General features: G+C 39.1%; 1 protein-coding gene across 2 annotated transcripts in view; it reads right to left on the reverse strand.

Annotated features, from left to right (window-relative positions):
- The window catches only part of NSG2 (neuronal vesicle trafficking associated 2), a 67,318-nt gene that overhangs the window by 25,412 nt on the left and 14,790 nt on the right, over window positions 1-27,116 (reverse strand). For both annotated transcript variants that reach the window (XM_063292382.1, XM_063292381.1), the window contains exon 3: window positions 13,142-13,261. In XM_063292382.1, coding sequence (XP_063148452.1) covers window positions 13,142-13,261 — 120 coding nt within the window. The remainder of the gene's footprint in view (window positions 1-13,141; window positions 13,262-27,116) is intronic.

Below are 27,116 nucleotides of genomic sequence, written 5' to 3' on the forward strand. Positions count from 1 at the left end.
TTAATTTCAAATAGCACTTTAACTTTCTGTAATACACGTGGAATGTATATGGTAAACCAGTGGTCCTCAACCTTGACAACTTTAAGATCTGTGGACTTCAACTCCCAGAATTCCCCAGCCAGCATGGCTGGCTGGGGAATTCTGGGAATTGAAGTCCACAGATCTTAAAGTTGCCAAGGTTGAGGAACACTGTGGTAAACAGAAGATCAAGAGACAAGATTTCATTATCATCAATGAGAAGATACCATTTTACCAGATCCTGAATACAGAATACAAACTGAAAAGTAAAAATAGCAACCTATGAGCAGTTTAAAAAAAGATATTCAACTCCTATGGAATAATCATTAATCTAAAATTACCTCTCTAATGTTTGTCAAAACTCAGGATACTGAGGACTCCTTAGTACATACCCCATGGCCACATTCTTCTCAACAGAGGAGGAAGTGCAAATAACATTTGGTTTGAAATCTTAATCTTCAAAATACTGATCATGGGTTGTACCTAAGCCCTGCTTGATCAGTGGATGGTTCTACTCTATCTTAGGCAGAGAGGATGTAATGAGGTAAACCAATCCATATATATTATAATTCTGTATCTTATGTAGTATTTTGAATATTAACGGACCTAAGAAAAGCTCAGCAGCTAATTTAATATTGAAAAAATAAATAGCAACATCTACAAAGAGGCCACTATGGGTTGTGTCCCATTTGGGTTATTTTGATGGCCAAAGGCTCTTTGATCCAGCCAAGAATGTCATCTGTGGAACAAGAGATGATTTGTCATTTGTCCTTTGGGGCATATTCATCTCCTCTTTCTCCCAAAGATCTCACAGCTCCTTGTCAGCAGATCTGGCAGAAAAATCAGGCTTCATAGGGATCACCAAAGCCTACCTCTCCTCTCATTTCACTGCTGAAAGTCCCTTCAAACAGTCTTCATTCAGCAAAGGGAAATCCATAGGATGTTCATTTTACATATTCAGCCACTTCGTTCATCGTGATTTCTAAATTCCTGGTAGGGAATTTAGGGCATTGTTGAGAAATAAAACCTTCTATGGGTATCTATTTCAGTACATTCCTGCAGCAAAAGAAAAACCTCCTAAATTAAGAAATTTTGACAGGTCTTCTCTGAGAGCAAAACAGAACTGAAATTACTTTGGGACATTGGTGGCTGGGCCTTAATGTTGTTCTAACATTATTTTCCTGTATTCCACCTACACAGAGTGGGCTAAGACATTTGTCATAATGTATGTACAGGATGAGTCATGAAGTTAAAGAATAATTGGTCAAGCTGCCAGAATGCTCTATAACTGAGCTGAGCAACACCAAAATGTAAGATCATATTTCAGAAATGACAAGCTCCTGAAATAACACAACTTTTCAGCAAGAAAAAGAAAAGAAATAACTGCAGTTGTGTAGGGGCAACAACTCCTTTGAGGAATTATCCCAGAGCCCTATGGAGGGATCTGCATCTAAAACAGAGAGTGTGCTGATATGATACATGTGTGAGTAGGGCTATAAGGTGTTCTGCCTAAGATTTCTGCAGGCATCCAGGCACATAGTGGCATTGTGAGCATGGCTTCAGTGTCTCTACTTCTCCTGCCCATTTTAACCCTATTCTTGTAGCACAGGGCTTAGGTGTGGGAGCAAACAAGTTAAGATTGTGATTGTGATGCATGCAAAAAAGGGAAAGGCTTTGATCACAGCCACCATCTTGAATCTCCCTGCCCACCCACCCCCCAATGTTCTTGCCAAGGTGGATGATGGATCCACTATAAAAGATTCTCTTCTACAAGAAACTCCATCTTGTCCATGATCAAAGTTCAATACTGATCACAGATTAATTTGTTCAATTGGCACAGAATGAAGGATACATTTAGAGGTATTTATCAACTACAGGGAGCTCTGGAATTTCCTACAAAGGTTAAGTGACTTCCTTGAAAACGAAATGTTCTAACTGTTGTAACTCACAAGGGTGAGGATAGAATTACAGTTTACAAGAAACAAAGAAACACTGAAAATAGTTATGTGTTATTAATTATTTTCTCCCTCCTCATACCATCTATTATAGTTTTCCCCAATGTACATTTCTTGTTCCTATAAGAGCAGCTAATTATGAGAAGTGGAGTTTAAAGAAAACACAGAGCATAATGATATTAAGATATGAGTACTTGAACTTGATCTCCCTAGTGTCAGTACTTTCACCTTTTCCATACTGATAGCCAGTCCAAAAGGCTGTGCTTTATCCCTGATGTCACAGAGGATATTAGTGGTTTCTTCTTTGTCACTGACATACATTGAAATATTAACAGCATACATGATATTAATGATGAAGCATCATCGGCCATAATCAATTCTACATTTTTAATTCTTTGCTCATGATGGTACCTGTTGTAGTACTGAATAGTAAGGAGACAGGATGCATCCCTAGCATATCCCAGTAAAGACTAGGAAGTCCTCTGACAGTTCATCTTTGATCAGCACACATAAGGCATTGGTTTTGCAGTAAACATCTAACTTTATTGTGGCTTCTCAACCTTTTTCAAGTCAACTCACTGTACTTACTTTATTAGGTACTATTGAAATGCACCTGGTCACTGTCTGTACCTTCAGCAAAGGATTGTTACCTTGTCATGGTGCTGGAGCTTGAGCACCTCAATGATGCCATGAGCTAAACCGTGAAGGGCCACCCAAGACGGAAAGGTCATGACAGAGAGGTCAGAAGGAGAAGGAGAAGGAGAAGAAGGAGATTATTATTCTGCAACTTGCTGGCCATGTGACATAAATCTGTATGACTAGAGATTTTAGTCCATCTTGGGATGATAGACCAATCTCACAAGAAATAGACAAAACCAAATTTATTTTTTTTTAAAAAGGTAATATAAAAAGCCTTATTTAAAATGCAGGCAACAGGTGTTGTAAAATCTAAAAGTAAATATAATATTTGTTGATTGTCCCAAGGTCTCCATAAAAGAAGAGATGGGGTGAAGAGTTCCAAATTAAAATTATAGAACACAATGGATTTGAAAGAATAAAACCTGAGAAGATACTTAAAAGGCTAACTCTGTTCCTGAGTTCAGAGAATAATAACATGAGAAAATAAAGCTTAACTAGTATCACACAAGAAAAAGAAAATCAAAACTCTAGCACAAGATCCTGCTTAAATGTTGACTTATTTCTACTGAGAACTGAAGACCCTTGAAACAATTCTTAGGTCTTTGTCAGTTTACTTGGTTTTCCCTTTTTTCATGGAAATTAGTTCTGAGGCCTTCAGCAAAGGATCATTACCTTGTCGTGGTGCTGGAGCTTGAGCACCTCAATGATGCCATGAGCTAAACCGTGAAGGGCCACCCAAGATGGGAAGGTAATGACAGAGAGGTCAGACTAAATGCGATCCCTGGGGAAGGTAATGGCAACCCACCCCAGTATTCTTGCCGTGAAAACTAAATGGATCAGTACAACCAGAAAAATGTCAGTATACCATCGGAAGATGAGACCCCCAGGTCGGAAGATGGTCAAAATGCTACTGGGGAGGAACAGAGGATGAGTTCAACTAGCCCCAGACGTGATGACGCAGCTAGCTCAAAGCCGAAAGGACGGCTAGCAGCCGACGGTGCTGGTGGTGAACGGCGAATCCGACGTTCTAAGGATCAACACACCATTGGAACCTGGAATGTAAAATCTATGAGCCAGGGCAAATTGGATGTGGTTATTGGTGAGATGTAAAGATTAAAGATAGACATTTTGGACGTCAGTGAACTGAAATGGACTGGAATGGGCCACTTCACATCAGATGACCACCAGATCTACTACTGTGGACAAGAGGACCACAGAAGAAATGGAGTAGCCTTCATAATTAATAGTAAAGTGGCTAAAGCAGTGCTTGGATACAATCCAAAAAATGATGGAATGATCTCAATTTGAATTCAGGGCAAGCCATGTAACATCACAGTGATCCAAATATACGCCCCAACCACAGATGCTGAAGAAGCTGAAGTAGAGCAGTTCTATGAGGATCTGCAGCACCTACTGGACAACACGCCTAAAAGAGATGTTATTTTCATCACGGGAGACTGGAATGCTAAGGTGGGCAGTCAAATGACACCTGGAATTACAGGTAAGCATGGCCTGGGAGAACAAAACGAAGCAGGACATAGGCTGATAGGATTCTGCCAAGACAACTCACTCTGCATAACAAACACTTTCTTCCAACAACCTAAGAGACGGCTTTATACATGGACTTCACCAGATGGACAACACCGAAATCAGATTGACTATATCCTTTGCAGCCAGAGGTGGCGGACATCTATACAGTCAGTAAAAACAAGACCTGGAGCTGACTATAGTTCAGATCACGAACTTCTTATTGCACAATTTAGGATCAGACTAAAGAGATTAGGGAAGACCAACAAATCAGCTAGATATGAGCTCACTAATATTCCTAAGGAATATGCAGTGGAGGTGAAGAATTGATTTAAGGGACTGGACTTAGTAGATAGGGTCCTGGAAGAACTATGGACAGAAGTGCGCAACATTGTTCAGGAGGCGGCAACAAAATACATCCCAAAGAAAGAGAAAACCAAGCAGGCAAAATGGCTGTCTGCTGAGACACTAGAAGTAGCCCAAGAAAGGAAAGCAAAAGGCAACAGTGATAGGGGGAGATATGCCCAATTAAATGCAAAATTCCAGAGGTTAGCCAGAAGAGATAAGGAATTATTTTTAAACAAGCAATGCGTGGAAGTGGAAGAAGACAATAGAATAGGAAGGACAAGAGACCTGTTCCAGAAAATTAGAAACATCGGAGGTAAATTCCAGGCAAAAATGGGTATGATCAAAAACAAAGATGGCAAGGACCTAACAGAAGAAGAAGAGATCAAGAAAAGGTGGCAAGAATATACAGAAGACCTGTATAGGAAGGATAACAATATTGGGAATAGCTTTGACAGTGTGGTCAATGAGCTAGAGCCAGACATCCTGAAGAGTGAGGTTGAATGGGCCTTAAGAAGCATTGCTAATTACAAGGCAGCAGGAGACGACGGCATCCCAGCTGAACAGTTCAAAATCTTGCAAGATGATGGTGTCAAGGTAATGCATGCTATATGCCAGCAAATTTGGAAAACACAAGAATGGCCATCAGACTGGAAAAAATCAACTTATATCCCCATACCAAAAAAGGGAAACACTAAAGAATGTTCAAACTATCGAACAGTGGCACTCATTTCACATGCCAGTAAGGTAATGCTCAAGATCCTGCAAGGTAGACTTCAGCAATTCATGGAGCGAGAATTGCCAGATGCGCAAGCTGGGCTTAGAAAAGGCAGAGGAACTAGGGGCCAAATTGCCAATATCCGATGGATAATGGAAAAGGCCAGGGAGTTTCAGAAAAACCTCTATTTCTGTTTTATTGACTATTCTAAAGACTTTGACTGTGTGGACCATAACAAATTGTGGCAAGTTCTTAGTGGTATGGGGATACCAAGTCATCTTGTATGCTTCCTGAAGAATCTGTATAACGACCAAGTAGCAACAATAAGAACAGACCATGGAACAACAGACTGGTTTAAGATTGGGAAAGGAGTACGGCAGGGCTGTATACTCTCACCCTACCTATTCAACTTGTACGCAGAACACATCATGCAACATGCTGGGCTTGAGGAATCCAAGGCTGGAGTTAAAATTGCTGGAAGAAACATTAACAATTTCAGATATGCAGATGATACCACTTTGATGGCTGAAAGCAAAGAGGAACTGAGGAGCCTTATGATGAAGATGAAAGAAGAAAATGCAAAAGCTGGCTTGCAACTAAACATCAAAAAAAACCAAGATTATGGCAACCAGCTTGATTGATAACTGGCAAATAGAGGGAAAAAATGTAGAAGCAGTGAAAGACTTTGTATTTCTAGGTGCGAAGATTACTGCAGATGCTGACTGCAGTCAGGAAATCAGAAGACGCTTAATCCTTGGGAGAAGAGCAACGACAAATCTCGATAAAATAGTTAAGAGCAGAGACCTCACACTGACAACAAAGGTCTGCATAGTTAAAGCAATGGTGTTCCCCGTAGTAACATATGGCTGTGAGAGCTGGACCGTAAGGAAGGCTGAGAGAAGGAAGATAGATGCTTTTGAACTGTGGTGTTGGAAGAAAATTCTGAGAGTGCCTTGGACTGCACGAAGATCAAACCAGTCCATCCACCAGGAAATAAAGCCAGACTGCTCACTTGAGGGAATGATATTCAAGGCAAAACTGAAATACGTTGGCCACATAATGAGAAGACAGGACACCCTGGAGAAGATGCTGATGCTGGGGAGAGTGGGAGGCAAAAGGAAGAGGGGCCGACCAAGGGCAAGGTGGATGGATGATATTCTAGAGGTGATGGACTCATCCCTGGGGGAGCTGGGGGTGTTGACGACTGACAGGAAGCTCTGGTGTGGGCTGGTCCATGAAGTCACGAAGAGTCGGAAGGAACTAAACGAATAAACAACAAACTGTACCAACAAAAGTGAGCTGGGGTGAAGCAAAGGATGATTTCTACTTCCAGCTCACAGCTACCCTGGACGTCCTTCCACACAGTGATATTAGCATCATTCCAGGAGACTGGGATGCTCATGTCAGGGCAAATTAGTAAGGATGGGATGACACACTTGGAAAATTTGGTGTGGAGAATTAAATGGTAATGGCTTGTGCCTGTTATCATTTGCAGCAGAAAATGGGCTAATCTTTGGAAATAGCATATTCTAACACCCTACAAAACACCATCTTACCAATGGAAAGAATGCCTCAGTTAAGGTTCTGGGATACTTTATAATACCTAATTGATAGAGAATCTCATTTAAAGATATTCATGTTTTGCAGGGAGCAAACTACAAGGGAGCAAACTGTGTGTCAGACCACCATTTTGTACATGCAATTGTGCAGCTCTGATCGAAGAAACCCACCCCTAAGGCCAAACTTTCCCACTTATGGAGTAGTTTTGCGTTGCCAATCCAAGCAGCAGTTCCAGCTGGTTCTGTCCAACTGCTTTGCAATGCTTTCAGAACAAGAAAACGTTGAGGAAGCTGCAGATCAGTTTGCTACAACTGTAAGCATATGCAGCAAGTCACTTTGCCTTGTCCCCTGTAAATGCACCTAAGTCTGGATATCAAACAAATCTTTAGACAAGATTGCCCAAACAAAGAGATGCAAACTCACTGATGCATCCCAGTACCAACAACTCCTCCATGCTTCTCCATCATCTGAAACTGAACAAAGACAGTTCTGGGATAATATTGCTGCAGAATTGCAAGAAGCTGCAAAACCAACTGGAATATCAGATACTGCACACCATGTTGCAACATCTTAAAGGTTGCATGCATAGTATCAGTGATAATATCTGTATTCCCTGTGATGCTTTTGTATACTCCAGCACAGAACATTTGAACTGTGAAAAAGAATATTTTCACCAACTATATAAAAACCAAGCAATTGAGAAGACATGAGCATGTAATAGAAGACATTACTGAAGTAGTAGATAGAAAGAAGGTGGGATGATATTATAACAATTGCCCATTTGAATCCCATGTTTACTGTAATGTATAGTTTGGGCCACATCTCGATACAGCTTGCTTGGTTGAATGCAAGAGCAGGGGCTGCTTTAAAGACAGTTCAGAAAGCATCACTGGGGCATACCCCATGCAGTCACTAGGAAACTCATTGAAACACATTTTATCAAGCTTGCACCAATTACATTGGCTACTGAACACATACTGACAAAACCAAAACAAAGTAGAAAGAAGCACATCCTTGATGTCTAGCATGTGTCTTTGTCCCTCCCCCTCAACTCCATTTTCTCATTTATTACTATAAGAATAGAATTACCCTCCCTGCAAAACTGTCTGAATAAAAATTATTGATTTTTAGCCAGATCCACCAGATGGGCCAAACAGATGAAATGGATGGGCAATTCACATATTGCCATCGATGAAGAACACTGGGCTTCTAAAGCTACAGAAGTTGGGCAGCCATTGTATTGATTTTCTTCTTCAGTGTTGACTGAGAATACTGGAGCCACCCATCAAGTACCTTTGCTCATATGAATTAATCTATGGAATTAATCTGGTTCTCTGGCTATTCTTAATAGTCATTCAGTGGCAGGATATAGCAGGATAGGATAGGATCTCCTCTCCATTATATAATTATCTTTTTATCATCTCCAACCCAACAGAATGTTGGAAAGAAATTATATAAATGGGCTCAGGACTCTGACTGTGTCTCTCTGTGTAAGGATAACTCTCTGAACAATGCTGAGAACTGGACCAAATTTGGTCCTGGGGGAATGAACAAGAAAATAAAGACTGAGTTCAAAAATAGGTTCAATCCAGCCAGAGGCCATGGAGGAAAAAAAAATTCAGAAAAAATCTCTCGTTGCAAGGGGTAGGTGGGCATCGAACTTGAGATGCTGCTGTCCTAACAGCCAGGAACCACGCTGAGACAAGGAACTGGTCTCTAATGCTGTATTGCTAGTACATAACAGGAATCCTAACAAACTGAAGAAGCGTGGGAAAAACCCAGCCATATAAACCGCAAAGGTTAAGGCGGTCCCGATCTGTGTCTCTTTGAATGGCTGCCCAATTCCTCAGTGCTACGCATGCGCTTGACAGTCTGGATGGGAGCCCCCTGCTCGCCATCCTTACTCATGGCACCTGCCAATCTTCCGTTCTAACATTTCTCCCTTCTCCCTCAAAGTCAAGTGATGCACAACAGAGCTATTATTAAGGCCCTGAAAAGGGTTCTAGAAGTTCTGCTCCGCAGCCTTTCCCTACCTTGCCAGATAGGTATTGTCAATGTACAGTGTAGTAGTTCCAGGTCTCTCAGTTTCTGCAGTACCCCATCAGCCCACCCAGTAAAATCACCAGAACAAAATAGAACGATGTCTCTTCGCATTCTGGATACCCACAGGAGGCATATCATTCTCATATTTTTGGAGCTTTTCTTTAGATGGCTACCTTTATTTTTGGAAAAGTTAGTTTCTAAATAGAAGTTGCTACTGTTCTTAAAATCAGTATGTTTCAAGGCAAAGATTATGATAAACTCAATGCGACAGAGAACACATAAAGTAAGCGGAATATAATGCTGGAAGGAAAACCTCACTCTCAATTTTTATTATTTTTAAGCAAGTTCCCACCATTAGCAAAAGTGGAAATAGATGTTTGACAATGCAGAAGTTTCTAAGTCAAGGGCATAGCTAAAAAGATTTCTGGAAGTCAAAGGAACATCAATATCCTTGGGAATTTCTATTTCTGTAGTCTGATAGGAAAGTCAGAATATACCATGCAAAATCAGCACACTGTTTGGCTTAATTTGCATAGTTTAGACAGTTCTGCATTAGGCATGTGATCGCAACCTACTTCCAGCAGAAACATAAAGCTGTTTTTACAAGAAGAAGGTGGAAGGAAAAGCTAGAAGCAATGTAGGACGTAGCCTAATTGAGAAGGATCATTTTTTAAATATTAGATCTCTTGTTTTTCCTACATTTTGAGGGTAGGGCAACATTACTTGGAAGGGAAGAGAGTCAAAGCAGATCATTAATTTTGGCCCTAAAAATCTTGTTCTGAAGTTATTTTGTGTTTGGGTAAATTAAATATGGTTGCTGCCACCATAAAATTTGTATTTATATGGGAGGAAAGGAAATACAGCAGTTAAATATCTAAAGAAAAAAAAATCCTTTTACAAATTAACTGAATGGTTCTTGTTTTATGTAAAGATGAAGTATTAAATAACTTTCCTAACAGCAGCAATTAAAGCAGGTTTGTTAAAAATATAAATTCACAATGGGCCATTCATATAGCTCTATTTATAAGCCTGAACCACTAAGAAATATCGTCACACTTACATATTTCCTTAGAAGGCTATCTTACTAAAAACAAACAATAAAAAAAATCCTTAAACAGTCTTTATTTGAAAACAGCCTCAAACATTTTAGGCATCTCATGACATTTTAGGAAGGAAATAAATCAACAGTGCAATGGTAAACCCATCATATCAGCAGTCAGCCCCATCAAGTTCAAATGAGCTTATTCAAAAGTAACTGTGCATCAGAATTAGTAAAATATATAGGGGAAGCAAAGTTTTGTGTCATTTCACAAAACAGAGGCTTCTCAAATAGTTACATAAATCCCACTGATTTTAGTCAAATCACTTGCTTCTTTCTAGAACTTATATTTTAGGCACTATAAGATTGTTGGACATCAAGAATCTGTTATTGAAAAGCCTATGAATAAAAGGTGAATGGAAGGACGAAGAAGGCTGCAGTTCCTCACATTCAGTTTAAGAGCAAGTCCCACTGAGCATAGTAATAATTGCTTCTTAATAAGCAATCATACAAAGATTTAGAGAAGAAGAAAAGATGGTTTATGTGTATGAAAGTCCTTTTTTTTCTGTACTGTTGCAGAAAGGTGAAAATGAAATTTCTAGCACATTGCTCACTGGAGAGTTATATTGAGTAACAAGCTTCCATCTAAAAACAGAAAACATGATGATCTCATTTACAAGATCTGTTAGACTTTATTTCTCTCACCCCTATTTCCTTTCCTTTCCTTTTTTTTAACACTGCCAAAATCAAAATTATAAACCTTAAACATTTATGCCACTTTCCTGCAACAAAAGCACAAATGAAAGATATTTTCCCTAGCACAAGATAAAAGATATATCTGTAATCAGAAGGAAGTATCTTTAATAATTTCCTTAAAATATGCACTGGAATCAAACGAAGAATAATTTTTAAAAACCTACAGAAGATAATAAAAAATGATCTATTAGCTCATTTTGATCAGGAAATAATTCAGCAAAGTAATAAAGTTAGTATGGAGCATGGAGCATTTATGAAAAGCAGACAGAAGGAGATTAAAGCCTTATCTATTTTCTGTTACAATGATAGGTGATTAATAGGTAACATAAGAGAGGTACAAAATCAAAATCTGATGGAATGGAGAGGCAGAAAATAGTGTTGACACTTTCCATTGAACTGACAGATCCTTGGATTTATTTGCTGACCCAGATAACCATCAGTGTGAGAAGAATGGTTGGGAAGGGAAAAAGAGAGAGTGACAGAAGTAGCTTGAGAGATCAATTAAAGAAAGGTAAAGTACGTTTCAGGCTATAGAATCCCTATGAAGAAAATAGTTTTCCTGGCTTAAGAAAGCATAAGAGACTGATTTCAAATGGTTCTCAGACCTTTTCAAAGCACAAAATTTAGTCCTTGCATTGATTTAAGCCCAACTGCTATTGATTTTTAAAATTTATATTAATTTTTAATGGATTTTTGCTTCCTGTGTCCATACGTCACTTCAAACCAACCTTATACTGTGGATGTTATGTTCGGACAGAGTCCAATAGTATACTGAACAGTAGCCAAGTCAACAGAACTACTCTGCAACTGTGTATGTCATATGATCGCTATATACCACTCCTAAAGGTCATTTTTCAATAGTCAGCAGATCCATTGAGGGACTACATGGATACAGAAGCTGGTTTTCCCACATATAGCTATAGCAGACTTGTCAGTTACACATGAAAGTCTGACATATTCTTAATAAGGGGAATTTTGTTTATGATTTTATTGGACCAGCAATGCATTGGGCTCAAACAACACTTTCCAAATTTGTCTTGTTCCAGATACCATGTTTTAGATAACTCATGACTGCTGATGTTTGGAGATCATGGGAAAGTCTTCTTTTGATAATTTAATATCAAAAGCAGAAGCTGCTAGGGTTCTATAGAAAATAACAGATCTTTACATTTCAGTTCCTGATTTCTTTTAGAATTAAATTCCTTCCATCCCATTACAGAATCAGACTGTAATTCTTTTACTTGTGTGTCTATATTAAAATTTCATATATTTTCATATGCAGTTCATCAGAATAATATAGACATTTTGTGCAGACTTTTCCTTAAAATATACAATTAATTGTATACATTTTTCACGGTTTGCACTTTGGTTTGATAGCTGTAAATTAAGTAACTTCACATTAAGATGCACATTGAACAAATCTCTCTCCCATCCCTAAGTTCCTCATGACAGCAAGAAAAAGGAAATGACAGAAGCAGGAGTATATCACCCTAAAGCTTGGTGCAGTTCATTGTCATACCAAAATTAATGATTCCTCCTTATAGATAAATGAAGCCTAAGGCTGTCATCTCTTTTGTATCCTTTAGAGCAGACCCAGATCAAAGATCATACTTGCCAATAAACAGGCCTAGATAAAAATAGTCTCCAGGCATGAGTTCCATGTTCAAATGCAATTTCTGTTTTTTGACTAGGGCTACCCAAAAGAGGCAATATTACCAGTAATCATTTTGAGTCAGGGAGATGACATCCTTTTAATCTGGGATTTTTGCAACAATGCGAAAAATTTGGAACTGAGCGCAAGATCACTCTGTTGCATAATCAAGTCTGCTTCTTTCACTATGTAATCAGACTAACAACTGTGACACCTCTATGCCAATAAGCAACCAAGTAGAATATGGATTTAATATAATACCTATTTTTTTACGAATAGATAAAAAATTCTGGAAGTATCTTGTAATTTGAAACTGAACATACCCAAAAGCCACATAATTAAGGTAATGGTATGTTGTTTCATAAAATAATATAATTTAATGCCTTTCTTGTGAAAAGTAACTTAGCTCATATGGTTAGAAAGTATTGTGAAATCAAGCGTGTTGAATTATCTTCAACTTCTGTTTCAGTGCCATTTTTTTTTCCAAAAGCAATCTTGGGAGGCCAGGGGGAGAAATTTAGATCACGGTTACAATGAAAGGAAGGAGTTTGATTCCCCAGCTGAATTCTGACTACGATTGTAGGTTTCTCATGGCATGAATAATAGCAACTGGGAAGAGCTGCACTGGGCCCACAGTTCAAGGGGGATTGGCTGTATCCCTCTTCTTCTTCACGTCATACATATAATCCAATCCCCAATGCAGGTGCAATACCATGCATTTGGAAGAACAAAATTAAGCTGTATATTCCAACCCAAGGATTCTTAAGTCCATGTGTACTTGCGTCTTGGGTTGAGTGTCATTTTTAAATCAGAATCAGGAGAGCCGCTGTCTATTAATTATTCTATGAAAATTGAACACTGAACATTTGCTAAACATCTGCATTTCTTACCTTTAATCTTTCTGTTACACCATCAGTGAAACTGACTGTGAATTCAGCAATTTTGGGCACTCTAAGTTTTCCTTTGTTCTTCTGGTCTGGTTGATATTCTGTTCTTGTTTTCACAATCACCTAGAAGTAAAAGTCAACATCTTCAGTTTTCAGAAAAAAGGACACGCATTTTCATTAATTCAAGAATTAGCTTCCAAAAAGTCACCTCTGTGAATAACGTCATGTATGCAGAAGTTATTACTGTAAGGTTTAAAAAAAATGCAGAGAGAAAGAGACAGAGGGAGAGGGAGAAGGAGAGGGAGAGAGAATGGTTAAATAAATGTATTGACAAAACTTTCCACAATAGTGAGAGACTGAACTAAGTCACCCTCCCTAAACCTACTAGTGTTCTGTACTTCATGGCTGGGAATAAGGGAAGCTGAAATCCACTTCTTTTGGAAAAAGCTTTTCTCCTGGGTTCTGCATGTTTATATTTTGGTCTCTAGATGCTGAAGAGTGACACAAATGACATGGGATAAGATTTAGGGCTACTTGGGGGTTTGGGATAGTTGGGTGTTTTAAGAATTAAGATGTTTAATCTTCATCATCATCAATCATCATCATCATCATCACTGTGTAGCTGAACATTGGCCACCCAGGCCTTGAATGTCTGTCAGCAGGGATACTCTGGGGATCACAGATTAAAGGCCTGGGCCTTAACCCTGACTAATCTGGAAGGTATGAGATTTGGGGAGTCCATTTTACACAGATAACCATTCCACATGTAATGACAGTCCCTTATTTGATTGAGTGCATCTTACCTAGCCACATCATGTCTTACTTGGCTTATCAAAAGCAACATGCATTTCTCATTATAAATATTCTGATAAATTGATTCCTTGCCAGTGTTCCCAATTAATAATCCAATAATCCAAGTTAATGAGAATATGGAGACTGCACTCCATATGATAGTCCTGTATAGAATTCCTCCTTCTATTTCTCCCCCCCCCCCTTCTTCAGAGGCATCCAGTGATATGGAACAGGGCTGAGGCCATGCCCTGGTGCTGCTCAAATCTGACTAGTCCAGTATAATCTCAGGAAAAGATGTGTTTGGTTTAAGAAGCAATGTGCATGCCTGTGTGTACTGCGACACTTCTTTCTTTTCAGATCTAAAGCACAGCTCAACAGTTACAGTTATTATTGTCAGGTAAAGATAGCAGAGGGCCTTTCTGGCATAAACATGGTACCACAGCTTCCCTTCCTTTCTTGTGATAGTTGGGAAGTGGTAGGACATTTAACCTCACATTGAAGTCTTGCGTTAATACATAAGTAATGATATTTCTTGCAAGGAAAGAGTGGTTTTTTCCCAAGTGAAAACCATCTGAAATACAACACATGCCCAGAATTTGCACGTTCACAATTGGCATGCAGTACAATGCTTCCTTCCTCTAAGCTATGACAAATGTTGAAGTGGTTGTAAAGCATGCCACAGTAGTTGCATGCTGGACAGTGAAGCTACCTAAATGGAGGACTGACATTGGGTAAAGCTGTTTACCCCTGTGTCTAATGTGACTTAACTATATCATTGAGGCATGTACATTTCATTTTAGGATACCACAATGATCTATTTTAAACCTTAGCCACATTCAGTAAAGATCCTTCTTCCCTTTCTGTATTTAGAACAGAGTGCCTATCCTGGAATTCTGGTAGTCCTACAAATCTTGCAGAAATATTGGAAAAGCCATTTAAAAATATGTTTGGATGCCACCTACCATGTTCCTTAATTCTATAAACAGCAAACTTTATGACTAATGTTAGGTGAGCAATTTGCAGTTTAATTCACTTATATAATATACATATAAACAGTTTCCAACATTGCATTATATTTTGCATTGGCTTTAGATTGTTAGCTACTTTGGGAGCTAATTTTTGGCTGACAAAATGAGATATACAAGAAATTTAACAGAATTATATGTGGATAATTAAACTAATGTTGGAATTTCACCCAGAATTTAGGTGCCAAATGCAGATGGTTTTGTTCCAGAGGCTACAAAATTTGGAGAGCTGCCATTTTCACATCATTCCACATATTGGAATATTTTTAAAATGTGTTTTCTGTATTCTCTTATTTTTAACAGCTGGCAAAGTCACTGACAATTGAGAATCCACACAAACACAAGTTATATCTTAATGTGTGTGTATCACTTCAAAATAGAAATGGAAATGCTATTTTGGAGATTTATTTCCAAGATTGATACATGAAGAAGGGCAACTCTCAGTGTTTTGGCTGTGCCAAAAAAATGAATTAATATTATCATTGTCCTTAATAATATATATCTCAGAACAGATAACAACTTTTCTGCTGAAAATTCCAAGCAGAACAGATTGCTAGTAATTTCTCACAAATTACCTGGTATTTGCTACTCATCTCCAATCCACCTGCTCTTAAATCATTGATTTATTGGCAGCGCAATCCTAGGCTATGTATTCAGAAAGAAATAGGAGGATGAAGGAGTATTATGTATGTTCACCACCGTGAGTTACTTATAAAGTAATACAGGCAGGATAAAAAAAATCTAAAAAAAAATCCATTGAGATGAACACAACTTACTACTAGATAAATTTGAATGAGAGGAAGTTTAAATTCTCCCCTAAAGCAACAATGGATTAAATCCTAGGAAATCTTGGGTCTAAACTTGAGTCTAAGAAGAATGTGTTGCCTATAACAAGGATGAAGGGAGAACCATGAGGAAGGTTACCTGGTTTTGTAACAAGGAGGAAATTAGAACTCTTAGAGAAAACTAATTATTTTCTGTTTGTCATATATCAACAAGGAGGTGGCCTCAGTGCTTAACTTCCAAACAGATAGGTGTGAAGCATTAGTCTTACAGTATCTGTGTAATATGACAGCAGTGTAAACTCTGCTTCTTAGAGAGGTGAAGTCTGAGCAGTAAATGAAAAGCACTCCCTGAATGCTCAGATGCACACTATTTTCATAACTATATGAAAGAGAGGATGACTGGTATAAAGAGGGGAAAGCTGTGTGGTATGCTGTAAGATGCTCTATTTGTAAAAGAATCATCTTTGCTTCAAAATTCCCTGATATAGATTCATTGACCAATAGTTACAGTTCATTCATGAAATGGAAACAGTGTCCTGTAAAAGATGTTGATTATCACCTCTAAAGCCCTATATGGCTTTGGGCCTGGGTCTCTTCAAGCCTGCCTAACCCAGGTAGAATCTCAAAGCATGCAAGTAGATAATACCTGCTGAAGGCCCCCAGTTATTTGGTGTAAGGGGACCTGAAAATAAATATTCTTTGTAAGCTTTCTACAGAACCATTTGTGAGACTGATCCTCATGGCCTTCTGGAGATTTAAGAAGAGTTGGTTGCTTCAGAAGGCCTTTGGAGATCGATTTATTGTTCTGAAAGAGATGTGGTGCCATGAATACTACATTTGGTTTCACTGTTATTATCACTGTTTGCTTGTTGCATTTGTTATTATGCATTTCTGATAACATTGAAATGGAAGGAAGGAAGGACCCTTCCAGCTGCTATATTCCATCAGTTCCTGCATAGGAGTGTCCCATTTTTATCTGTTAAATGTTGGGGGGACCTACTAGATCAGCCAGCACCAGGTGACTGATGGACCTAGTTGGGTTTCAGAGAGAGCTTGAGGTTTTCTCAAGGGTCTGCTGGGCAGTTTGGCTGAGGCCTTAATCACAGCCTGGAATAGGCGTATGGCTGGGGCCTTAGACTGGATTGCCCCTAAGTGGCTTTCTCCTTGCACAGATCCCAGATGAGCCTTGGTTCTCCGAGTCACTCTGGGAAATGCAGCACAAAAAGAGCTGAGGACCTTTGGGAAATGGAGCCCAATTTGTGTTTTGTTTGGCTTTGCTTTATTTGGGATCAATCTGTTTTGGTTTGTTTGTGCATTTTTATTTATTTATTTATTATTCACATTTCTATCACCGCCCATCTCCCCCTAAAAGGGGAACTCTTTTTTTTGCTCTTCTGGTCTGTTGTATTCTTTTTATATGTTGTTGCTTTTTAGTTATTAGCTACCTAGAGTTGATTAGGAGTCAGGCAGCCTATAAATTAAATTTAATGAATTAATTAAATAATATGCATGCATTTCTCTGTTGGTTTGCTGCCCTCAGAGATATTGGGGGGTGGGGGGGAGCCAATGAGAAAAGCAGTATTGCCCTGCAAGTTCTGATCTTTTTATATGTGCATCACACCATCATGTGCATGCACAAAAAGGGTGGAACTTGCATCACAATAGCACAATGGTGTTTTTATCATTTTGATGAAAGCATCAGATCCTGCAGACACCTCCTCCTGTCCTATTTATAGTATAGAACATTTTTGCAAATGTAAAAATGGGACAATTCTTGGAGATACCACACACCAATAAATCAGTGCCTTGTCCAATCTTCCTCTCCTTCAAAATTTCAGAATCCCTTTCCCCCCCAGAAATAAAAGTATGTTTGCTTCAAATGCCATGAGGGGCATTTCCAAGCTGTCTGGGCTGCTCTACTTTGCCAGTCCACTTCACACTAATAACAAGTGGCCAGTGTGTATAAATAACCCTTTAGTTTTAACAGCAGATATGAATAAAGAGACTGAGACTCCACTCAGTGACGTAATAAATGTTATATAGTACAGAAGTAAAACAGGTGCAATAGGATAAAAATAATGGCAAGTATTTTTTTAAATAAAAATTGTTGGCCTTCTCAGTCCAGGAAACGTTAGGAAAGCTTGTCAGAGAAAGCACCATATTATGCTAGTAAAAAGGTGACAAAATGTCATTAGCTCCAACTTGGTTAGGCAACATGGAACTATGAGCTTCTAATTAAGAGCATACCCTGAGTTGGTCTTGCTGGTTATATTGAAAATTCTCAGGACAAATTAGATGTGATCTTCTTGAGGTGATCCCCTGCTTTCTATAGCAGCAAGTACTGCCTCTGTAAACTGAAAAAGCTCCATTAAGTACAGTGACATCTCTTTTTCCTTTCTGTCCTCCACTTATATTCCTGGTTGGACCTTGATGCAGTGTTCTATTTAGTTTCTCCATACTTGTAAAGCCTGGACCATTAATTAAAGAAAAGTGATCATTAGCGCTAAGCTCAGTAATGCTCTGCAAATGCATCTGTGCTCTATTTATAAACAAGTCAAGCACAGCATCCATTCCCTTTCAACTCTGCTGATCTGCAGTCCCTGAATGTACCTTTCCCCCTCTCTGATCATAAAATGCAGTGTAGGTACTATATCAGAACAACCTCTCTGCATTCTCTGGTTCATTTTCAAATTTAATTCCTTTGTCTCTCTTTCAATATGTTTTCTCTGTTTAATTTATATTAATGCATTGCTGACTTCTAGAAAACTGGGCAAGAGTATACTGATATTAAAAATGCTCCAAAAATATTTTATATTGTTACACACACAAGTAAACCTCTAGTGTCCAGATATTAATTTTGCAGGAAGTAAAATTTGCAACTATATCTCATCTTCTGACTTAGAAGTCCTGGATCCAGTTAGAGGCTGGCATTTTAATGGCCTTCCTGAAAACCAGCAGAAAAGGAACCATTCTGATATCTGGGAGGATGCTTCTCTACAGAAGGTGATAACAATCAAGAAGGCTCACTTCCATGGTCCCTGAAGATGGCATTCTCTGAGCAAAGGGATGGGGAGGAGCCCACCCTAGCCGATTGTATTGGATGGATAAATACTATGAGGAGTTGCTAGTCCCACAGATCCCCAGACACTGAGCCACAAAGGGCTTTAAAGGTGACAACCAACAATTTGAATTGCACTTGGAGGCCAACTGGCAACCATGTAGCTCTCAAAGTAGTGGTGTAATATAGGCAAATCAGGATACTCAAGTTGCTGTATTCTAGACAAGCTATAGCATTCGCTTTACCTATTTTTTCCTTACAACAACCTGTGAGGAAGGCTGAGCCTAGCCCACATTGCCCAGTGAAATTCTGTGCATGTGGGAGGATGAGAATCTAAGACTTCCTATTCCTAGTCCAACATCATAACCACTCTATTAAAAACATCTTTCTCCAGATCAACCCTACGTTAATATGTTTTCTACTACAGATTAAGGTTACTATGGTAACTAATCATTTTGGCTGTATGAAAAGGTTGAATTTAATTGTCCCCTTTTCACGTGTTAATGGTTGCATTGCCTAAGGGAGGAACTTGCCTGAACTTGTTTTAGTTTCAGTTTCCCTTCTGTGTAGGCTTGCAGAGAATATGCAGCTGAGAGAAATCTCTCCTCTCAGCAAACAGCCTTTAAATATGTTTGTTTTCTGTAAATAAAATTATTTTTATAGAAATGCCTGGTGTGTGACTTTTCTGATCTCTCCTGGGCCAAAGGGTTTCCTAGCAATCTGCTAACAGGTTATGGGCCCAGTAAGCAGTCCAGTAAACCCAGTAAGCCCAGTAAAACCCCAGAGAGAATAGAGAGATCAGCTCCACACCTCATGCACAATTTAAAGGCAGGTAGCAAAGACCTGTGAAGATTTTCTTTGGAGCCACCTGGAGATTTTCCAGCAACTGCTGGTCTACAGGACAAAGAAGCCAGCTGAGGTGACTTGCAAAAGAAGGAAGAAGCCATGGCTACCTCCCAGCCCTCAGCGATGCCTCTGGAGTGCCTATCAGAGACCAACTATTTGAATTGGGCCCTAAAGATGGAGATGTATCTTCGCAGAGAGAATCTTTGGCTGCCAATTGGTGAGCAAATCCCCAAAAATCCCAGTGCTGAATGGCTTAGACAGGATGAGCAGGCTAGAGCCACCATTATCCTGGGAGCTGAGGACAATCAGCCAGTCCACGTGCGAGGTATGCAGTCTGCAAAGCAACTTTGGGACGCTTTGAGAGACTTGTATGTAAAGGCAATAGCAGGGAGTAAAGTTACCCTGACAAAAAAGCTGTATAAAGCCTACCTTGCAGAAGGAGATAGCCTTCCTGAGCACCTGCATTATATTCAGCAGCTGTTTGTTGAGTTGCAGGAGAGAGGAATGGAATTTACACCTCTCACAAAATCCTATATTCTCCTGTCCTCACTGAATGAAACGTGGGACACGCTGATTTGTACCCTGGAGGCTATGCCTGAAGCAGACCTCACCCCATCGTATGTTACACAGCACTTACTCCCTGAATGGGAGAAGAGAGAGGAAAGATCCCCCCCCCATCTCTTCTGAAAAGCTGCAGTACCAGAAAACAAGGGAAAAGAAGGGAACAGAAGCTGAGGCCACAGCGCTAGCCAGCCAGCAATGCTTTACTTGTGGTTCAGCTGGACATTTGCAGAAAGACTGTGCCTTGAGACCCAAGAGTAGAAAGACAGAGAAGAAGAACACAAGGGCAACACAGAAGAAGGCTCTTCAGACAACCCAAATTGCACAGGTTGTTGAGAAGGGTAATTCTGATGTATGGGTATTAGATTCTGGGGCCAATTGTCATTTATGTAATTGTAAAAGCTCTTTTGTGTCACTGTCTAAAAATGAAAGACAAAGTGTATCTTTGGCTGATGGGTCTGTAACCAAAATTATGGGACAAGGTGACTTGTATTTATCCTGCTTGGGAGAAACTGTAAAAGGTGTGTTGTATGTGCCAAATTTACAATCAAACCTTTTATCTGTGGCACAGTTGGCTGAAACAGGGTATGTCATAACATTTAAGAAAAATGGTTGTGAGATACGTAAACATGGAAAATTGTATGCTATTGGTATATTAAAAGACTCCTTGTACATTGTGCAAAATGCAAGGAGGCCAAGCTGCAAGGCTGCAGTTGGCAACACTCCATATCATGACCAATGTGTACACCTGATGCACAGGAGATTTGGTCATGCTAATTTCAAGTATATAGCACAAATGCCACAGCTGTGTGCTGACCTAAAGATAAAACCCTGTGACAAATACTTAGATTGTGTAGTTTGCAAAGAATGCAAAACACTAAAAGCTCCTGTGAGTAAGCACAGTGACAGAGTTACAACTAGACCTTTGGAAATTGTACACTCTGACATTATTGGTCCTTTTGCTCCAAGTCTTGGACAAGCAAGGTATGCAATGACCATCGTTGATGATTTCTCAAGATACACATTTAACTACATCTTAAAACACAAAGATGAGGCATCTGAGAAATTTAAAAGTTTTGTGACATGGGCAAATGGAAAATTCCCTAGGCCTGTATCTGCACTCCACTGTGATAGAGGAGGAGAGTACCTTTCTCACAAATTCAAAAGGTTCCTAGTGGAAAAGGGGATAGAACAAATTATTTCTAACCCTTACACCCCTCAGCAAAATGGTGTTGCTGAAAGAAAGGGCAGAACCTTGCAAAATACGATGGAATGCATGCTTAAAGATTCACATTTATCTTTTAAGTACTGGGGAGAGGCAATATCTACTGCCTGTTTGTCCAAAACAGATTGTATAACTCTGTGATTCAGGACACTCCATTCCATTTGTTTTATGGTGTGAAACCAAAGGTAAACCATCTTAGAGTGTTTGGTAGCACTACTTGGGTTCATATTCCAAAACAACAGAGAAGGAAAGGAGGCCCCACAACAAAGAAAGCCATTTTTGTTGGCTATGAACAAAGCCAGAGGAGCTACAGGTTCATAATGGAAGAGAAATTAATAATTAGCAAAAGCGCTTCTTTTGCTGAACAAAACTGGGGGAGATTAAATTCTAGCTCTCCAGTTGATCTGACCACCACAAGAGAACAGCAAGGACTTGCTGATAGTGATCTTTTGCCTGATGAGGACATTAAACCAGAAAAAGCAAACTGAAGATCTGTCTGATGAGACAGATGCTTCTCAGGAAAGTGATAGGAGTCAAAATGTAAGCCCTGTATTACCTTGCAGATCTCAGAGGAGTAATAAAGGCGTTCCTCTATCACATTTTCAGGCTGAAACAGTAAAGGCATTTCACATACTCACAGAACCTGAGTCTTTAGAACAAGTGAATGCTTTACCACCTGAGATTGCACAAAATTGGCATTCTGCCATGCAACAGGAGTTAGCATCCTTGAAAGAAAATAAAACATGGAAACTGGTAAATCTACCTCCCAATGAACGCTGTCTAGGTTACAGGTGGGTTTTCAAACTGAAAAGGGATGCTGATGGCAAAATCCAAAAATATAAAGCAAGGTTAGTTGCAAAAGGGTTCACTCAAAGGAAAGATTTAGACTTTGACAAGATTTTTGCGCCAGTTACTAAAGGTGAATCAATTAGATTACTGTTAAAAATTGCTGCACTCAAAGGAATGTCAGTTCACCACTATGACATTCAAACTGCATTTCTCTATGGTGATTTAGACCACAATTATACATGCAGGAACCCCCTGGCTATGAAAAAGGGGAGAATCTAGTCTGTGAACTGCAGAAGTCAACCTATGGGTTAAAAAAAGCTGCTAGATCCTGGAACCCAAAATTAGATGAAAAACTGCAGAATTTTGGTTTTGAAAAAGGAAAAGCAGATCCATGTGTATATATGAAGAAAGACAAACAAGGCTGTATGTATCTGTGCATTTATGTTGATGATTTGCTGCTGTTTAGTAAAGGTAAAGGTTTCCCTTGACGTAAAGTCCAGTCGTGTCCGACTCTAGGGGGCGGTGCTCATCTCCGTTTCAAAGCCTTGGAGCCGGCGTTGTCCATAGGACACTTCCGGGTCATGTGGCCAGCATGACTCACGGAACACCGTTACCTTCCCGCCGAAGCGGTACCAATGAATCTACTCACATTTGCATGTTTTCAAACTGCTTGGTGTGCAGGAGCTGGGACGAGCAACGGGAGCTCACCCCGCCGCGTGGTTTCGAACCGCCGACCTTCCGATCGACAGCTCAGCGGTTTAACCCGCAGCGCCCCTGCTGTTTACATCAACAGAAAAACAAAGGCTTGATTTTGAAGCCTGCATGAAAAGCCATTTCACATTAAACAGCCTTGGAACTGTAACAAATAACCTAGGTTTGAAAATACACAGGAAGAAGGATGGTAGCTTTCTGTTAAACCAAAGGGGAAATAATGTTCAAATATTGTGAATGGAAAGACATAGAGAGTTGTCAAAGCAAATTGTTTTGCATCTTATTCTGTAGTATAAAAAGGAGAGTGTTAATATGTTTTCTACTACAGATTAATGTTACTATGGTAACTAATCATTTTGGCCTGGTGAAGAGGTTGAATTTAATTGTCCCCTTTTCACGTGTTAATGGTTGCATTGCCTAAGGGAGGAGCCTGAACTTGTTTTAGTTTCAGTTTCCCTTCTGTGTAGGCTTGCAGAGAATATGCAGCTGAGAGAAATCTCTCCTCTCAGCAAACAGCCTTTAAATATGTTTGTTTTCTGTAAATAAGATTATTTTTATAGAAATGCCTGGTGTGTGACTTTTCTGATCTCTCCTGGGCCAAAGGCTTTCCTAGCAATCTGCTAACACCCTATTAGATCCAGTCCCTAAATTGCATTGGGCAGACTATATAGACTCAAATGAAAGATTAATGATTAAAATATGACAAAGGATCCCCTTCATGGCCCTAAAAATCGATTTTGATATGTAAAGTGCTTATCATCCTACAGTTATTCCACATGAGCCCTATTTTGTATGCATTTGTGTGTGTGTGTCTTTGTGTGTGTATATATATACATACACACACATAAACACATATATGCCATTATTTCCTAGACCAAACACACAAAATAATACAATTAACAACTACCCAGAACTCTTAAAACAGAAATCTGAATGAAGGTGAAATTATTATTTAAAAGTTCTGTGGGAAAAAATCTGGTAAAAATAAGATCAAGCATAGCTTAGAGGAGCAGATGAGAACTGAAGCTGAGATCAACACAAGGAGCCTCCAATTATAGTCAAGCATCCAACAGGAATGTTTCATGTATAAGAAAAGAGTTATGATGAACTAATATAAAGGTGTGTCCCAACACACAGTAGAAGAAGGCATGTATAACAAACTGGGTGCAACAAAACAGCTAAAGAAGACTGTGTCCTCTCACTGTCTTAAATGGTTCACAATTCCATAGGTCTGTCACTTTCCTAGCCCCTCAGTTCCTCCTCCCCAGTCTTCAGCACTGTACATGCTCAAGAGGAAGAAATGCAAGCCCAGCTTCAGCTCTGAGATTATTTCACAGGACATGCTGAGATACACATATTTGGCCTTTACATCATAATAAAACCTCTTTGGAATGCTTTGCAAAATTTTCTTGGTAAAATCATAGAGCGGGGATCAAGAATAAGAGTGTACCACAAAACAAAACAAAACAAAACAAAACAAAACAAAACAAAACAAAACAAAACAAAACAAAACAAAACAAAACAAAACAAAACAAAACAAAACAAAACAGAAACCATTGTGACCTGACTTAAGAGTTATGTTACTAAAGAGGTACTCTGTTTTTTCTGGAAGCATTACTCAGAAGTACCATAACCCTTCAACCATTAATTTTCCTCCCCAGGTAGTACAACCATCAGCATGATATGGGGTTCTTTTACAAAAAAAAAAAAAAAGTGTAATGATCATGTGATAAAGTTACACTCTTTCAGCATAAAATCTTCAGCAAGTGTTAAGTCTAAGTATTATCATCAAGCAGAGAATTGAATGCTACCCAGAGTTATGGCTATTGTATTTATTTATGTGATCAAATTGTTATGCTTAGAAATAAGGAATTCATTGTCTACTTAATTTTAGCAGCTAAAATAATAATCGCTCAATGATGGAAAACCCTAGACTAACAAACAATTGAGATGTGGATCAATGAGGTTTCCACAATCAATAAAGCTTCTGCCTTGCTAGAAAAGATTACAGATTAGGTTTGAATAATGAAACAGATAGAAATCACAATTCTATCAGATCAGGATGGATTTTATGCATTATCTTGATTGTAACAGACCCATTATCAGAAATAGTTATGACATATGGTAACTATTAAGAAGTTTCTTGTCTGTTCCTCTTTACCTTTTTCTTTACTTTTTAGTGTATTTTATTTTTCTTTTCTTTATGCATTAATAGATTTATGTTATTCAGTTACTTAATGATTTTTGTTAATGACTGTTGAACAAAAAAATAAAAACAAAAAACCTAGCATGATACATTAATACTTCATAATTTTATTCAATAAGGCAAGTCATTATTCTTTTTTCTTACCTAGGAGAATGGAAGCTCAGATAAATGCCTTTAGGAAGTCATATTTAGGAAGTCTCATCTGCATAACATCAGCTCGCCTCACCCGATCATGCAGAGAGGCCATGTTACAGATCCCGTCTGCAAGAGAATTTCATCTGGCGGGGTCCAGGAAGCGGGCCTTCTCTGTGGTGGCACCTGCCCTTTGGAACATCTTGCCCCCAGAGGTGAGGCAGGCCCCTTCACTCCTGACCTTCAGGAAGGCCCTGAAGACCTGGTTCTGCCGTCTCGCTTGGGGTGGGAAGGTGGGTAGCCATTCTTGGGGGTGGCTTGCACTTTAGAGCCCCTCCCACCGGATTGGCATCTTTACAGCCACTTGGAATTTATGTTTATTTATATTGTATTTTATATTGGTAATTTGTTTTTATTTTTATCGGATTTTAATGTTTATTGTTATGGTATGAATTTTATTGTAAACTGCCCAGAGTCCATCTTTTGGGGGAGTTGGGCAGTAACAAAATTTGAATAATAAATAAAATAAATAAATATTTATAAATACCTTTTGACAAGAATTAATCGAGCCATTCCCATTGCTAGATACCAGTTGAAAGCCTAGTGCTGTGCTATGGTCAAAATACAGTATATTTCCAGATACACTGCAGGCTTCCCCCAGATAACCAGTTGTCTTTTCTTGGGCAATTCCACTTGAAGATCCAGCTTATATTCCTGCCAAGCCACTAAGGACTATGTGATGGCCATGAAACTTGAAGACATGCACCAATCTGATTCTGAAGCTAATGGTGCCTCCTCCCTATTAACAAGTCCCAAGACAGGCTGATATTGCTCAGTCATGACTAGGGAGATATACACAGTCTGCAGTCATAAGCAAAAACATTAGTGGGAGGTTGCCTATGTTCTAGGATCTTTGGGAGAAGTATTTCTAATGCGGGTGGGGGTGGGTTTCTTCCCTCCACCCAGCCATTTTATTACTTCCCCATATTAAGTCTCCTCCAGCCAAAGCTTACTTTGACAGGTTTTCTTAGTCAGAAAAAGTCCTGCTGGAATATCTCCTTGCTTTGCAAAGTTTCCATTCGGGGGAGTGAACAGCAACATGGTAAAGTGGAAACGTTTCTTCCACCTCAGAGTTTAATATAAGCTGAAGAAGAATTTATAGTTGCAATGCTCACCTCTTTTCTAAGTTCAATGTTCATGTTCCAGCATGAACCCCATGAACTTTGCCTGAAACTTTAATGGATGTCCAAATTAAAAAGGGAATGGGAGAGGTACAATAAGAAAGGAAACATATGATGTAGTGCAAGAATATTATGTTATTTCCCCCTTAAAAAGATCCAGATTTTTGAGGCTAAAGACTAAGACAATGCAACATCTTGGACTGTATTGACTGAAGACCATTTTTCACTTGAGGAAATTTAGGGTCATTTATTCACACTTCATGCTTGCATTTAAACTCTTCTTTTTTCACCAAGAATAGAGTGATAATATTTAGCATTATTGGGCACTATGATGCTCTTAAATTATTCATTTAAGGCAAGGACAAGTAATTCCCACTTTGCAGCAAAGGAGTATATAATGTATTGCAGGTCAGGTGGTATAAGGAATGCAGATCATGAATTTTTAAAATTTTCTTCTCCAGATTATTAATAATAGAAAGCTTCCTTCACTGCAGGAGTCCCTGGGATTTGTGAAGCTGATAAATGAAACATGAAGTTCCTGCCAAAAGAAATTATGGTTCCTGGGTTGGAATTGGCTTACACATACTTAGAAAGCTCGTGATCATGGCCAGGGCATTCCCTGTGTTAGAAAAAGAAAGCAAAAAAGCATGGGAGGATCCATACTTTT

Source organism: Candoia aspera, chromosome 2 (assembly GCF_035149785.1).
Source record: "Candoia aspera isolate rCanAsp1 chromosome 2, rCanAsp1.hap2, whole genome shotgun sequence".
Lineage (NCBI taxonomy): Eukaryota > Metazoa > Chordata > Lepidosauria > Squamata > Boidae > Candoia > Candoia aspera.